The sequence below is a fragment of the Ursus arctos genome, unplaced genomic scaffold, assembly GCF_023065955.2.
Source record: "Ursus arctos isolate Adak ecotype North America unplaced genomic scaffold, UrsArc2.0 scaffold_19, whole genome shotgun sequence".
Taxonomy (NCBI): Eukaryota; Metazoa; Chordata; class Mammalia; order Carnivora; family Ursidae; genus Ursus; species Ursus arctos.
The window spans coordinates 25,811,650-25,828,468 of NW_026622863.1; the positions used below are offsets into that span (position 1 = coordinate 25,811,650).

At 44.2% G+C, this 16,819-nt stretch overlaps 1 protein-coding gene across 8 annotated transcripts in view; it reads left to right on the forward strand.

Moving 5' to 3' along the window:
• The window catches only part of ZFHX3 (zinc finger homeobox 3), a 1,297,849-nt gene that overhangs the window by 1,261,536 nt on the left and 19,494 nt on the right, over positions 1-16,819 (forward strand). For all 8 annotated transcript variants that reach the window (XM_057314209.1, XM_057314211.1, XM_057314210.1 and 5 more), the window contains 2 exons: positions 8,301-8,434; positions 8,580-8,780. In XM_057314209.1, the coding sequence (XP_057170192.1) occupies positions 8,301-8,434; positions 8,580-8,780 (335 nt within the window). The remainder of the gene's footprint in view (positions 1-8,300; positions 8,435-8,579; positions 8,781-16,819) is intronic.

A 16,819-nucleotide genomic window follows, 5' to 3' on the forward strand; every position in this document is an offset into this window, starting at 1 on the left:
TTTTAGGAAGATAGGCTTGGAACAGAGAAAAAACTGGAAGAGTATTGTTTTATTCCAGTCTCGGGGAATCTGTGCTGTGCTGGGGCTCAGAGACCCTAACTAACCTAATTAATGTTTGATTTGATGGGGGCCGGATGAACCTCTGTTAATTAACTTTGGCCTAGTCTCTGAATGACCCACATTGCCCCCTTGTTTTGACCTACATCTTACACCTCTAGACTTTTTCCTCTGTCAGTTCAAGGGTCTCTGAGGTGCTTTCCACCCTAGTTTTCTCCAAATCCCTGGTCCTCACAATCCTGTAATTAAGCAGGGGGCAGAGTGATAGTGCAGCCCCTACACAGCCCCCGACCGTGGCTGTCCATCCTCAAGGACACTGTGACCACGGTCACAGGAGGCTGTGCCAGAGGAAGCCAGGATACTTTAGGGGAGCTGACAAGAGGCCAGAAGCGGGCAGGCTGACTAATACCTCAAAGTGGAGTCAGGGCATGGCCCCTGGGGTCCCCAGCCTCTGGCACACATCCAAGCTCATGGTGGCGGCCCAGTGTCTAGAAGTTATTAAATACACTGACAGCTAGTGTTGGTCTAAAAGGTGGTAGCTGGTGCCTCTGTTTTGTAAAGGTGGTTCCTTCTCAAACCTGATACAGAAGGGAGCAAGGTGCCTTGAAATCGAATTGTGGGATGGCCTTTTGGGAGCTCCAGTCAGTACAGTTAAGCAGCCTTATGCATATTTCAACAAGGAATGAGTGTAACAGATTGATGCCTCTGATGTAGGGCTTAGCACTGTTTTCTCCCCAAAGATGCGGAGCAAGAGTGGCAGCCACCGGTCTGCACGGGCCGCCATCCCACCCTGAGGCTGCCGACCGGGAGAGCAGAGGCCCCACGGCGTGGTGTGATGCTCCTTTCCCAGACTGTGGACTTGCACGCTCAGCGGCTAGTGTGGATCTCTGCATCCCTCTCAGGGCTGAAGCAAGGGGGACCCTGGGTTGGTGAGGCCTGCAGGTGCCAAGACCAGACAAGCCAGCGCTGAGAAGATGCCCCCTCCTTCTGCAAAGTGGAAGGAGCCCACAAGTGTCTGCCCTCTTTTCGCAGAGGTTCTCCAGGACACATAGGAAGAATAAGGCTTCATACACAAGGCATTATTTTGGATTACACCACCAGCAGAGCGTATGGATGTTATTCCTCTGAATTTCGGGCTTTGAAAATGTGTCTGCATGGGTTGTAGGGCAGGCAGGTTCCCTGAGGGACAGCCGTATTTAGTCTTTCACCTTTGGCCTGAGGGGGGAAACATCTAGCTTTGAGACCAGGCCTGGCTTTCTTCTGTGAGCAGAGAGGATGAGCGTGTCTTGTTGGCCGCAGTCATTTGGAAGTGGACTGGCAGAGCCACCTACTCCTGCTGGGCCCCCTTATTTAATTCTGGTCCCCACCAATTACAGAAAGCGCTGACTCCGATGGCGGTTCTCAAAGTACCCCCGGTGAGCCATCAGCATCACTCAGGAACTCACTAGAAATGCAAATTCTCTGAATCAGACCTATCTTGGGGGGTGTGGCTTGCTGTCTGTGTTTTAACAAGCCCTCCGAGAGATTTCTGACTCACGCTTGAGTCTGAGAACCTTGGCACTATGATCTCATGACATGCATGGGGTTTCAAGAACTATTTCTTGTTTAACCGAATGGCAGGTCCTGAGCCCCCTGCTGGGTGCAGTCGGTACTGAGCTTTCCTGAAAGGCAGAAGTGCCTAGAAGAGGCACAAGTCCTGAGTCTTGGCGGACTCGGATACCATCTCGGATAGCAGGATTGGAAGTGAGAGAAGTTTGGTCAGAGACACAGGGTCACAATGAAGAGCGATACCTAAGATCTGCATTTCCAAAGTGGTGGCCTATCTAGTTCACATCTGACTTGGAAGAGAAAAATAATTAGCGGTTCCCTGAGTACAAGTTACACCCATCTGTAGTATTACTACTCAGATTTTCTTTGAAACCCTATATACAAACAGAAAGACACGTCTGATAAGTCGATGTTACCAGTATGCCTTACTCTCCCCATCTAGGCATATTCTTGTGCCTCTCGAGTAGGTGGTTGTACTTCTCTAAAATGCCTTCTAGCGACATACCCAAGCAGCGTCGCTTGCGGTTACAGGGAACGAGACTGTGTCTGAATAGAAGGTTCTTAACCCCACTGGGCTGGAGTTTGAGACATATCCCACACCTCTGGGCAGGGAAGGGAGAGGAGCCCCAACTTTGTTTCAGTCACGGCACGGTGACCCACCCCACTGGGTGTGTGGAACCATTGTATGCCTCCGATTCTTCTTTGAAACATCCTTAAGTGCTTGGAGGCAGAATGAGACCTTGCACGTTTAAAGACCAAGTTGGCAGCAAAGCAAATCCTTTAGAGGAACTGCTGTTCTCTGTATTAGGGGAGGAAGAGAATTTAGCCAGATCTCTGGCCACTTATCAAGTGCAGTAGTTCCATAGGAGATGGGAATATGAAATCCTAGCCTGTCCTCCGGGGAAGGAATTGCAAGCAAATGCCAAGAGTAGCTCCATTTTCAGTGACAGTGTAAAGATCACAGAGTCCAGAAGCACAGATTACCCTGTGATAACATTGCATTTTTCTTGTCTAGAGGAAGTCTGAGGCTCATGAGAAGCTGAAGGAGAAGAGCTATGGAAAGAGCACACTGTACCTTTCATTTTGTTGTAATTATGAGCTGAAATGACCATTTTCAGATCTAGTGAAGCTTCTGAGTTTCGTGTGCTGGGGTAGTTATCCCAACTCAAACATTGATATGGAGTCGTGTGAATTTTTTTCCCCCTAGTCAATGGAGATAGATGAAAGATTGCTGTAAATTTCTGGGGCAGGTGGCAAGCTGGTTTACGGAACGCAAGGCGATGAGAACCTCTGGCTTACGGAAAGTAGCATGAATTAATAATCATTTAATTGGCTCCTCCATTATGTTGCTGGTTTGGAAGATGGAAGTTTAGATGGAGGGGCTGTCAGTGGTACTTTAGCTGAGAGTTTGACGGTTGAGACGTGGAGGTGGCGGCTGCCTTTGGCTTCTCCACAAGGAGTCAATGTTGGGCAGCAGCCTAGGCCCTCAGCGGGCTCACCTTGTGGCCCCCATAAGGAAGAGGATCCAATTGCCATCCCACCATGAAGAGAAGAAATGCAGAAGAAACTTCCCAGCAACATGAACAGTTCAGTGCGTGCCCAGGATCTCCCCCGAGGGAGGTCCCAGGCCAAAGGGAGGCTGGCCTTTGGCTCAGAATATCCACCATGCCAATAGCCCCGTTGGTGCGTTGGGTGATGAGATGAATTTTGCTCGTGAGATATAGAAACTGCCTCTACATACTTTGGATTTTTGTCGATGTCTTGGCTGGTAGTTGGAGGAAGCAAAAACTTCTTCATTTCCAATTTTTCTTAAGCTTTCCTTTTCATGAGGCAGCAACTCCATGCCTTGCCTGGCTTCAGAGTTGTACAGAGCATATCACCAGGTGACAAATGGGGCATTAAGTCCATGGGTGGTCTGTGGCATAGCGAATACATCTTTTAAGTTTTCTGTGGCCAAAATTTTAGTGACTCGGATTTTAATTCATTAGTGAGGACTGGAGTTGGAAGACTGGTTCTAACAGGTGAAGTTACAGAGGCTGTGTTTTCATCCGTACTTGGTCATTCTATAAGCCTGCTAAGTTTATACTGTTCTTACCTCTTTTTTAAAGTAAGCCACTTCCTACATGAAACTTTACTTGGCTTGTTTTAATTATTCTTTGTGCCTAGAACCTAAGACCATTTCTTGAAAATTGCAAGCAAAACTTGCATGATTTCAGGTTGGTGCTCCTTTTCTCCCATTCCCTCTAATTAAGTATGACAGGAGAGGTACCTTTTTAAATAATTATTTTTAGAGGCTAAATACTTCCCAAACAAATATGTTAAAAGCACAGGTAATCTGGAAGTTGATGTCTCTATGCATAAATGATTTGCCCCCCCGCCCCCGGAAGCTGTGCAATGACTGCTCTGTTTCCTTTTGGGATGAAATTATTTTGCCTCCTGGGTAGAGAATAAGACAGTCATGAATCAGGTCTGCCTCTCTTAGTATTTGTCTTTTTCATTTGTGATGGCCAACCCATCACAGTTTAAGGGGGGAAATGGTGACTTTTGGCCCAGAAAGGCAACTTGGAATTTTTCATACCCCATAGAAGGACATGCCAGTCCTTTCTATGCTTGATTGTCAGTGAGTTGGGGAGGACAACCCTAACTCCTAACAAGTTGTGTGGCAAGGAATATACAGCTTACATCCTATCGGGCTGTGGTAGGGGTTGGACCCACCATCCCATTGTCACTGTTCCATCTGCCTAGCTTTAAAGAGTATGTAATCTGCTGTGCATGCACTCACGTGGGTCCTTGCCACATTTCTATCCCCTTCCAAGTGCCAGGAGCCCAGCATGTTGCCCGTGGAAGATGCGTTGAGATTTAACACATAGTTTTGTATGACATAGCTGCCAAAATGAGAAAATTGCTTTAACCAGCAAAGTAAAAAAAGTACCACCCGATGTTTTGCACAGTATGGATCCAAATATCAACGTTTTCATGGACAGTTGAATTTAAATGCTGGGCTATTTAATTATAATATTAAAAATAATGTAACTACCTGGCAATCTTAGAAAATGGGAAAATGGTCCATGATTCCATTACCTTAAATACAACAGTCATTTTCTTCTAGTCTTCTTTTCTAGTACCTATTTTTTTCCATAGCTGTATCGTGGTGTAATGTATATTTTATCTTCTTTTTCTTCTGATCAACATTTTCAAGAACTTTCTACATTGGCTCACAGCTATCATTCTTAATGTCTTCTAGTACCCAGTAGGGTAGCTATACCGTTGTTTACCTGACCATGCCCTGCTGTAAGAGACCTCGATTGTTTCCAGTTCATTTTGTCATTATTATAAAACTGACTACAGGTAGTAATCCTTCAGGTTGTTTGGCTTTTTGTTGCCAGTATAAACCAAAGGTTCCAGGCACTGTTCAAACTAAGGCTTGTCTCTGAAGTGCATGTATTTCCAATTAACTACTGTGATGTCATAGTGGCCTTAAAGTGACCAGTAATTGATTTTTTAAATAATGTTTCCTAGACTGTGACATTTCTTCAAGAATTTAAGTTAAAGTTTAGAAAAGTCTTCAAAGCAGAAAACCACAGTACTTTTTCTCTTGGTATTCGTACAATCTCATTTACTTAGGCCTACAATGTATGCTAGTGACAGAACCAAAATAGAAATTGATTTTGAGACTCTGGCCCTTCTGAAGTAGTTCAGAGAGAAGCAGCTTGAGGAAACCTCAAACTGTCTGTGGCCTGTAGTCAGCCCTCATCCAGCACGCTGATGGAGAACTTGTACAACTGTTTGCACGTCGACAGAAATTGTATAAAGACCTCGGTGCCATGTCTTGATAGAGATTGACATTTTAATGTCTGGGGTCAAGCTGGGAGGGGGCTGTCGGCCTAGTTACCCTAACTCTTAGGAGGAGTCCCCACATCACCCAGGGAAACACAATGGGATTGTAACTGGGTGTTAATAGAATCTGCTACAAGAATGGTACAGCTTTATCTTCAGGGAACAAGCTAGCGAGCTGCAGGTGGTTAACGTCCACTTCTAAACAGATCAGATCTAATAAACATGCAGGCTGTCCAGGGTAGAAGGGGGATGAGCCCCAGACGTTTTGTACACCAGCGGTGCAGTATTTCATATTATAGCAGGGCTGGTGTGTTACTGGGGAGAAAGAGGAACAAGGGAGAGCATGCTGATTTTATTTTTTCAAACACTTCATAGGACTCCTTAGCGTGAGCTCACTTCAAGGAAGCTTTAGAATTCCAGAGCAGTTTGAGAGTTTGGGGGCGGGGGGGGGGGAGGTAATAAAAGCCCCCAGCTCCATGCAGGCGGAAAGAATAGTCGCTTCTGAAACCAGAATCGTCACCTCTGCAACCTCGTCACAATTGACCACGCGTTCCGCATTGAAGGGAGAGGGTGGGCTCCGGTCAGATGAGGAAGCTGACGCCTCACTGGGCTACCCTGTGTTTGCCTTTCGGCTCCCAGTGAGTGAGATGAGTTGGGTGGTCCTATCCTCTGTGCTCATCCACTCATGCGGCCGTGCAACTGCACAGTTGACAACCTTTCTAACGGGGGTTAGTGGCAGACTGGGATCATTTACAAGATAGTGCGTGGTCCTATAAAAGAGAGTGTTGTTTCAGGTCAGGCAGACTAACAAAAAGACGGGAAAGGGGTGTTTGGAATGACATCTGGATCTCGGTTTGCCTCTACTGGAAGGAGGAGCAGATAGTGGCTCTTTCCTAACTCTAAGCACAGAGCCTAACCAATGCCTACAGGCTGGAGGTGGAATTGGGAAAGAGATGGCTATATACCAAATAAGCATCGAAAGTATCACCTAACACCTCCACTCACCCCATCTGTAGAATCATTTGAACTGTTAATATAGAAAGGATAAGCAGTAAGCAAAAATGAAAAATAATGGAAAATAAGGAACCTTTTGGGAGTGGGGGGGGGCACTTAAGTCCCTGAACCATAAGGACTCCTGTTGTGGGAGTGTTCAGGTAGGAGCCCATCATACTGGGAGGTCAAAAACCTGTGACACGGGGTTCCTTGAGGGGCTGGGAGATGGGAAGTGGGCCGTGGGGGAACTGGTCTAGAATGTTACAGCACCTAGTTAATCGGCAGCCAGTCCATCACATTAAATATCCAGCCGTCATGTATTACCTTTCAAGTGAAAATGAATAACTCCCATTAAGAGCAAAATGGGTTTGAAGTCGATTCGAGACAGATTAAAGTACTGTTATGAATGTGTGTGTTGGGAGGAGGAGGGGTCTGTGTATAAAATGCTTGTCCTTGTACTTTTTAAATAATAGATGCCCTACAAACTTATGTAGACCAGGTTACCAAGATACTGGGGTTTAAAGGTCACAAGATGTGCATTCTGGGAAGAGCATCAACTTCCTGGAATATTTCCTGCATTTAGCTTTTTTTTTTTTTTCAAAATTATTTGTGGCCTTATGATTTTAATGAATAAAATTGATTTTCTAAAAATTGTTTATTAAAGCACACATCTATAATGACAGCATCTTAGTCTCCATGTCAGAACAGATTTCAAAGCTGAGCATAAAGTGGAAACACGAGCTAGGCAACTAGACCGGATGAGACAGGCAGCAGTTTTATGAAAGAGCAAAAATTAGGCTTTCTAAACCAGTGACCTCAGTGCCGAGTCAAATTATTTTTCAATGAGGGGAATGGGTATATACTTCTCACTACCATTTTCAGGATTTTAATAATCATTTTTAGCAAAATTATGAAAAATGAAGTTCTGTGTCCAAAACAAGTGAGAGAACCAACCCTCGAATACTGACCAGGTTTTGGAATGACCAAATCCAGCCATGTTGGGATTTGTGTTTACGATGGAGAGGGTCCCCCCCCTTATCCTGGTTAAACCCTTGACCCAGCGGTTTTCTCATCAAAATCTTCCAGATCCTTTTCCACACTTCAGAAAACGCCTTTTACTCACACTGTTTGCTACTTAAGTCTTATGTGACTCTCCTCATTAATTAGTGTTTTGTTTTTTTGGTGGAATGGGGTGTGGTTTGGGCAGATAGGAAACTTTCCCCCTTACTGCCCCCTCTGAATAAACGCTTGTGCCTGGAGCATTGGCTAGATTATAAGTTGGACTCATGCCCTACATATTCCAGTCTTCAGTTACTTTCCCCCAAGTATTTGCATGCAGTTTGTGTGAACCTTTCGCAGGTCACATTTATTATGACTCCTGTGATGTGCAGTGCTGTGATTCCAAGCACCGGGACAGTGAAGTTGGGAGCACATAGTTGATTACATCTGTGGAAGCAGAGTGTGTCTGGTTCTTGAGTTGACTGATGGTGGCAAAGCAACTGGTGAGACTCTCCCACCCAGTCTCAGCCCTACTGCCCCGCATAGGCCTGCCCAGTGTGTCTTGATTGGGAGAAGTCAATACACTGAATTTAGCTTAATCCAGCTCCGAGGATTTTAGTCCATTTCTTTATCTTTTTTTCTTAGTGTTCATTTGTTAAAGTAGTGACAAAAATTCATGGGGAAAAAGGAACACTTGCTTCTTTTCCAGCGTGCTTGATAAGTCAGTCCGGATGCTCATCCTACTTGAATTTTGGTGTTTCAAGAAAATCCTGTGCTATAAATGAATGTTGATTTTCACCCAACACAAACCCTCTGGGAGCTGGCCTGGTCTGGCTGCTTATCGCGTCTTCTGCTTTTTCTTCCAGCGTCGTCCAGCCAAGCAGAGAAGGAGCTGACAGATTCTCCCGCAACCTCCAAACGCATCTCCTTCACAGGTAGCTCGGAATCTCCTCTCTCTTCAAAGCGACCTAAAACCTCAGAGGAGACCAAATCAGAGCAGGTGAGACCAGAAGGGGCTCTGCTGGTCGGGGGGCGTGTTTTACACACCAGCGGGAAGCACACCCTTGGGTGGGTGGGCTTGGGGCAGACACAGGCACTGGTGGGAACTGAAGATTCAGCTGGATGGGTGGGTGTGTTCCCCACAGATGTACCAGTGTCCCTACTGCAAGTACAGCAACGCCGACGTCAACCGGCTCCGGGTGCATGCCATGACGCAGCACTCCGTGCAGCCCATGCTGCGCTGCCCCCTGTGCCAAGACATGCTCAACAACAAGATCCACCTCCAGCTGCACCTCACGCACCTCCACAGTGTGGCACCCGACTGCGTGGAGAAGCTCATTATGACGGTAAGGCGGCCAGCAGCACGACCCCTGGCGTCGCTTTCCCCAAGAGGCCAAAGGTGATAGAGGAACATGGACAAGATCTGTGTTGTTGGATGAGAAAGCCAGTGTAGAGTTGGAAATGTCAAAAATGATCCTAGTTCTGCGACCTTTGTTCTCCTGTACCTGCCTTCCACTTGGCATGACTGTGGTGTGACTGTGGCACAAAGCACGGACTGTGTTTGTGGTCTCTGCTCTCCCTCATTATCCCCACTCCTGGTCTGAGGCAGAGGGCTAGAATAACTAACCATTCATGTGAAGAAATTGTTCTTTGGGCTCTCCAAACCTTTAATAAGTAGGTGGTGTTCTAGGTTGCTCTTAGTCTCGTTTCACCCTCACGACAAGCCTTATTTGAAAGAATAAGAGTTTGACATGTGTATATTAACAGCAGAGGAACTGAGACTCAGAAAAGTTAGCTGACTCGATGCCACTTGTAAGTGGCAGATTGAAATTTGAGCCCGTATTTTCCAGCGTTACAAATGTGACCGTGTAATGTGGGAATTTCTCAAGTGGCATCTTTGATTCTTAGAACAGGAAAATGGCGCATGGGATAGCACATGTCGATTCGTGGACGATGGCTTTGCATTTTGAACATGATGTTGCTACACCTAGGTTTTAAAAGCCTGGCTCTGAGTGACTACTGTGACGTGGCCCAAAGGTTTAGTGTAAAGATTTAAGTCTAATTGTAATGTGAAAACTTCTCAAAATACTACAGATCATTTTGATATCCTACTTTTTCTATCTGTGGTGGGACTGCTGTGCAAGCCCTTTCCCGATCACTGGAGGAAAAACTAAAGAGAATTACTCTCACCTCTAATTTATTTCAATAGTGGAGTAATAAGAAGTTAATTTGATTGCCTTTTTGTGTGAGGATTCCCAGAGAGGTATTCTTCCTAGAGAATTCCATGTTATAACATGAGGTCACAGGCATATAACCTCTAGGCATTTCCCATTCCATTTAGTTAGGCAGGATGAATGAATCATGTTCTAAGTGATGTTTAGTCGTGAAAGACATATAATTGATAATGCATCAAGAGAACTTTAGCAGCCAATAGGAAACTTGAAGGTGACCTAGCGGAAGTTTCATTTCAGAGATCTTTCAAGTATAAACTCACTTTCCGTGGGTATTTTCAGATAAACTGGTGAACATCGTGAAAAGATTGTCTGTGAGTGGAAACCTTCTTCTTTGGTTGAATGGGTTTCTGTGTTATAGATACTGGCATTCTCACCAACCTTGGAAATAACAAGGGGAATTTCTCAGGCCTCATCACCCTTCCCACTGATGGCCTAGAACCATAGGAGCCTGAAGGAACAGAAGGTGATGTGGGAAACATTTTCAGTACTTAATGACATTTTTCTTTTGCTCAGCTGGTTATTTTTCCTGTTTAATATAAATCTGGTCTAGGAAATGTGAGCTATGGTAATCTGTATGATCAGTTTACATTAAACAGTAGGTTTCATTTATATATCACTAGGGACTAGAATATAAATTATATTTCAAATATCCATTGTTTGTCATATTTTTATAGCAGCAAGGGTAAGGTACATTTCATGTAGTGAGTCAGGTGGTCTTTATGAGTCTTCATTTACCAACAGGGTCTTGAAGGGCAAGATGTTACTACTGTGTTTCTGGGGTACCAATCCCTAAGATATTTCTGGATGTCACTCAATAGCCAGTGATTCTCAGCCTTTTTGGAGACTCTGGTGAAAGTGAATCCGTAGCCTTACTGGGTTATTCTCTGCATTGTCAAGTTGGATAACCACTGTTAAGACTACCATTGAGGATTCTGCATACACAAAACTGTGTGTACAATGCCAGGGAGCGTAAGAATACTTTAAAATTCATACATGGAATCAGGCTAATAAACCCTGTTCTAGAAGAATCCCTGATAAGATAATTATGTAGGATTCAACAATTCTATTCATTTATGTAGGATTCATTGTATTCAATTCAATTCATTCATTCTATTCAATTATGTAGGATTCAGCAATTCTTTTTCTCTGCATCAGCACCAACACTTGCTTTTTCTTGTGTTTTTGATTGTAGCCATCCTGACAAGTGTGAGGTGGTATCTCCTTGTGGTTCTGATTTGCATTTCCCTGATGATGAGTGATGTTGAGCATTTTTTATGTATCTGTTGGCCATCTTGTATGTCTTCTTTGGGGAAATATCTGTTCATGTCTTCTGCCCATATTTTAATTGGTTTATTTTGGGAGGGGATGTTGAGTTGTTTAAGTTCTTTATGTATTTTGGGTACTAACCCTTTATTGGGTATGTCATTTGCAAATATCTTCTCCCATTCCGTAGGTTGTCTTTTGGTTTGCTGATTGTTCCTTTGCTGTGTTAGAAGCTTTTTATTTTGATGTAATCCTAAGAGTTTATTTTTTCTTTGATTTCCCTTGCCTCAGGAGACATATCTAGAAAAATGCTGCTACAGCCAGTGTCTGAGAAATTACTGCCTATGCTCTCCTACAGGATTTTTTAAAAAGATTTATTTATTTTGGAGTGAGAGACAGAGTGCAGTGGGGAGGGGCAGAGAGAGATGGAGAGAGAGACTCAAACAGACTCCCCACTGAGCACGGGGCTCGATCCCATGACCCTGAGATCATGACCTGAGCCGAAATCAAGAGTTGGACGCTTAACTAGCTGAGTCACCCAGGTGTCCCTCTTTTGTAGGATTTTTTTGGTTTCAGGTCGCACATTTAGGTCTTGAATCTATTTTGAATTTATTTTTGTGTATGATATAAGGAAGTGGTCCAGTTTTCCCAACATCATTTGTCGAAGAGACTTTTTCCCATTACATATTCTTTCCTGCTTTGTTGAAGATTAATTGATCATATAATCATGGGTTCATTTCTGGGTTTTCTGTTCTGTTCCATTGAGCTGCGTTTTTTGGGGTTTTTTGTTTTGTTTTGTTTTGATGCCAGTACCATGCTGTTTTGATTACTACAGCTTTGTTGTATAACTTGACAACAAAGCTGTAGTTAGCTTTTTTTCAAGATTACTTTGACAATTCTGGGTCTTTTGTGGTTCCATACAAATTTTAGGATTTTTTTCCCAGTTTTTTGAAAAATGCTGCTGGTACTTTCATAGAGATTGCACTAAATGTGTAGATAGCTTTGAGTTGTGTAGACATTTGGACAATATTTGTTCTTCCAGTCCACGACCATGGAATGTCTTTTCATTTCTTTGTGTTGTCTTCAATTTCTTTCATCACTGTCTTTTTTTAAGATTTTATTCATTTATTTGTCAGAGAGCACAGGCAGAGGGAGCAGTGGGCAGAGGCAGAAGCAGACTCCTGCCCAATGTGGGACTCCATCCCAGGACCCTGGGTTCATAACTCAAGCCGAAGGCAGACACTTAACCGACTGAGTCACCCAGGCATTCTATCAGTGTTTTATAGTTTTCTGAGTACAGGTCTTTTACCTCTGTGGTTAAGTTTATTCTTAGGTACTTTATTATTTTTGGTGCAATTATAAATGGGATTGTTTTCTTAATTAGAAATGTAGACATTTCTTAAAAATGTGCAGATTGTGGGAAATGTAATTATAGGAGGTCAGTTTGCTAGCAACAAGAGAAAGTTAATGGATTCAGAAACAAAGTTGAAAGTTATGAGAAATGTAATCATAAAAGGGTTTCATTCTTTATTTAAAGGTATATGTAAAGATGATTTGGCACTCTGTACATGAGAAGATGGAGTTACTGTATGGCTGTCAGTATTGAATTGGTTTTACAAGCTATGAGGATGGTTTGCATTGAGATGATTAAACATGTCTACCTTGATCCTTTAGTTCAGCAGGAAAAGATGAGCAACCAGGGTTAGAGAGGGGAATTTGTGACTGTAGCTTAGGGTGAACCCAGAATCCTGTTTGAAGATTGGAGTTTGCCCTGATGAATCCAAACAGATGCCACTGTTCTTCCTTTGGAAAGTTCGGTATTAAAATGGAAGTTTCAGTTGTTTTACAACTAAGTGATTATAGTAAACCTGTGGTTAAAATCATGCCCCTGGAGGGTATTTTACTCTAATTTTATTAGAAAATTGGCCATGGGAAAGTATTGTTTGGGCTTTCTGACTATATATGTTTGTTCCTGGTCAACTGGAGCAGGAAACTCTGAAAACAGCATGATGAGAAATGACCCTCAAATCCGAACTCCATTTTTAAAAACACATCATTAAGGAATGGTCAGTGTATGGTCATTCATCCCCCAAGAGGAAAAGGTTACATCTGCTTCATCCCTGAGTGGCTAGGATGAAGGCAGTGAGAGGAGTGAATCTCCTTCCTTGCCAAATGGTTTGACTGTTAGCTGCGGTCGGCTGCAGAGTAGGAAAAGCCAGCAAAATCCACCAAATAGACAATTCTTGGTAGACATCGGGTATGTCTAGGGTATAGAAAGCTATAAATTCTGATAAATATTTTCTGCTGTCTGGGTTCAAGGTCGCAGGATTTGGCTTGAATTGGGTTTCAGTCCTTCTAAAAGTAAATTTCACCCTGATAAATGGAAATAGATTACTTTCTACACAATGTCTTTCCGTTCAGTTGTAAATGGAGAGTGTTTTGAGGAGGCTTCATTTAATAATACCTTATCAGACAGCTTTCAGGAACCTGCAGTGTCTAATATGTCTGTTGCTATGGTAACAGCTGCTTGCTTATGCTCTGCATCTCATATCTGTGTCTTCCATGGGCCCCCTTCTCTTTACCGATGAAGGGGCTTGAAAAATATTCTCCACTGGGAACAATTGCAGCTCTGGTCCTCCACTATGGAAACTGCATCCGCAGCACTTCATTCTGCTTGGCCTATTAGGAACAGACCTCCAAAGAGCGTCTTTATACACGTCATATGAAAGAAGGAAATCTATAAAGCCTCAGGGCGATGAGACAAGTGCCCCTCCAGACCTGACCGAGCAGGCTGCCCCCAGTGTCAGCTCCACAGAACTCTCACCTACTTACAGAGAAGTTAAGAGATTTCAAATTGGTGGTGGGGATGTAGGAGCTGCTTTTCTGTGACCTCATTTCCCCCACTCTTTTGGGGAAGAAGGGGTGAGGGTGAGGGGGGACATGTTTCTGGCCCCTACATGAGAATGGGAAAGACCACCTAGCATGCATTTCAATACTCTTAAATTATTCTAATTGATCACTGTCCTTCTAAGTGACAGGACACACCACTGGGCTCCCGGATCGTTAATATGGGGAAATTGTTTTTGTTCCTTGCTCGCTTAACAAAATATAACCTCATACTGGAGATGGGGATGGGCTCCTGAGCGGCCCAGGAACACCTCTTTCTCTAGCCCTTCATCTTTTCTCCCTTTGGTAGTTCTTACTTCCTGTATTTCCCGTACATGCAGATTTCCCTTCTCTGCTCATGGCCCTGCACCCTGCACTGCCTGCAGCGTTCTCTCTCCCTCTCGCCATCCGTGTCTCCCTCCCTCTCCCTCCCCCCCACTCAGGAGCAGTAGTTTGTCTCCTTGTTTCTTTCAGTCTTTGTCTGTGTCTCCCTGTGCTGCTATGCCCGTGCATCTCTGAGCTGCTGGGACAGGCTGGCTGACTGCCCCCTCCTTACTGGGGCAGCGGGTGGCCACTAGCCCTGGGGCTTTTGCACCTGCGTGGGTACCAGCTCTCTCACTTTGTCTCTATCTCAGAGGAAGGTAATGAAAATAATCGGGCTTCATTAATTCCAAGCCCTGTGAGATGATAGCCATTTGGAGCCTGTTTGCCAATTAGATGGTCTAAATTAGAAGTGACCTTGGTATACTGCCACTGCTTGCCTCTCTGAGTCTAATGAAGCTTTTCTCTCCAATCCATTCTCCTTCTCCACTCTTTTCTGTTGCCCTGTGTGTGTGTGTGTGTGTGTGTGTTAACTGTTCCTGTGTTTCCTATTCTCCCGCTCACCTCCCCCCCCCCCCTTCTCATTCTTAGGTTTTAAACTCTGTTTAGGTAGGACTGTATTGGTTTCTGGCCCACATGAATGTGAACGTGGCCCTGCAGTTTTTCCTCATGAGTTTTAGGTTTAAAAAAGAAAGGATAGACAACCACATAGAAGACATTATAGAAAGGAAACAAGACAGAGAGAGGAACTAGGCCCTCTAACCTCTGTGGTCCAGTGCGCAGCCTGGCACATTTGCAAGGTGGTAAAGGAAAGGAAAACAGCTCTGAAGCCCTGGCTGCAGAAGTCCAGAGACCAGCTGGCAGGCCCAGCAGCTGACTGGGTACGGAAGCGAGCACCCCGACTTCCACTGCAGCCTTCAGATACACCATTAGCTAAAATGCTTCGCTCTGGAAACAGTTGGGTTTTAACTTCATTTTTTTAATCTATCCAATTCCTTATTCACAAGGATGTAGAGACTGGCCAGGTCTGTATCAGGAAGGCCTGCGTCTGAGGCTTTGCCTCTTTTTCCTTCCACTTGAGGTTCCTCATTCTATTGATTTTCACTGAAAAGTGAAGGATTTGAGGCTTCCTTGGGAGTCTAGGTTTTGGTAAATGTATTTTTTCACTTGGAATAGCGAGCCTTTCAGAAAGATATCCTAGTTAGGCGAGCAATGCCAACTAAAGCTGTAAGGATGAGGGTCTCAGAGAAACTAGATTCAACACATTTTCTAAGAAAATGTCTTCGCTTTCCAGCATGTGGAACACATTGGTTGTATCGATCTAACTTCAGACAAGGTGGCTTTGAGGTGAATTTGCATGGGCAGTCCCATGAGAACTTAGCATGGTATGCCCCTTGGCTGTTTGGGGTGCTGTATTTTGACCATTCCACATCCATAACCTGGAGAAAGCAAGAAGTGAGGAAGGCTCCTTATAACTCCAGCTTCTTTGACTAAGAAAGAATAAATACCAGTGGCCCCTCCCAAATATCATAATGAGGACCAGACCCACATCCAAGCCTCTGGGTTTTATGAGGCGTGTCCTTGGAGTTTGGGGCCCAACTCCCCTGATACAAGCTTGAAAGGAATCAAATCATAATCCAAAACAATGGTGAACCCAATAGAGGTAGGAACCTAGGTATTTATGAACCCAGGTCACCTCTGGGTGACTATCTAAAGATAGTTAACTTGAGTCCATGGATTTTCCCCTAAGGGAGCCTGTGATTTCCTGAAATTATCTGCAGTAGTCTGTCTGTGAAACTATTTCTTTAGGCATCTGCAGCCTTCATCGGATTTTCTGAGGTTATGCTCTCTGTAAGGTTAATATTCTGGCTTGCGAGCTTCTTGGGCACAAGGACAGTGTCTCACTATATCTTACAAGCGTGCAATACAGGGACCCTGTACAATATACAGTGAATGATGTTCAGATGGATGGGTGAGCAGAGAGTCACTTGAGGCCCTTACTTCTCAACACTAAGTTGTTTTGAAATTGCTTAAGCTTTAAGACTTTTAGTATCAGTGTGGAACGCTTTTATTTCTATTGTTATTTATGAGAACTGCTTAAACTTGAAGATTTCTAGCATCAGAACAGAACTCCACATTTTTCTCATAAACATGAGACCTCTTTACGTGTTAGGAAGGTAGCAGAGCTACCGTTTCCCAACTGTGTCAGCACCCCAGGTCAGATGATTGTTTTTTTCCTACATTCCCATCAACTCTGTGTACTCTGTGGGGGAACATATGTGATATCTAAAAGATTACCATGGAATTCCCCTTTGCATCGCCAAGGCCAATCTTGGAAGACCCAAATTCTGAGGAAGTAATGGCTCTAATCAATTGAGTTTTCTTACTAGAGCAGGCTTTGTTATATTCTAGGTTAAAAGTCTGTTTTTGATTTTAAAGATGAATCTATTTGAGAGAGTACGTGCACACAGACAGCGGTGGGGGCAGTGGGAGAGGGAGAGAGAATCCCAAACACACTCTGCGCTGAGCACGAGCCCAACTCGAGACTTGATCCCACAACCCCAAGATCACAACCTGAGCCAAAACCACAAGTCAGTTGCTCAACCGACTGCGCCATGCAGGTGCCCCACAAGTCTGCTTTAACAGTCTTGGGTCTTCTCTGTACATTGAGTATTGGGGAC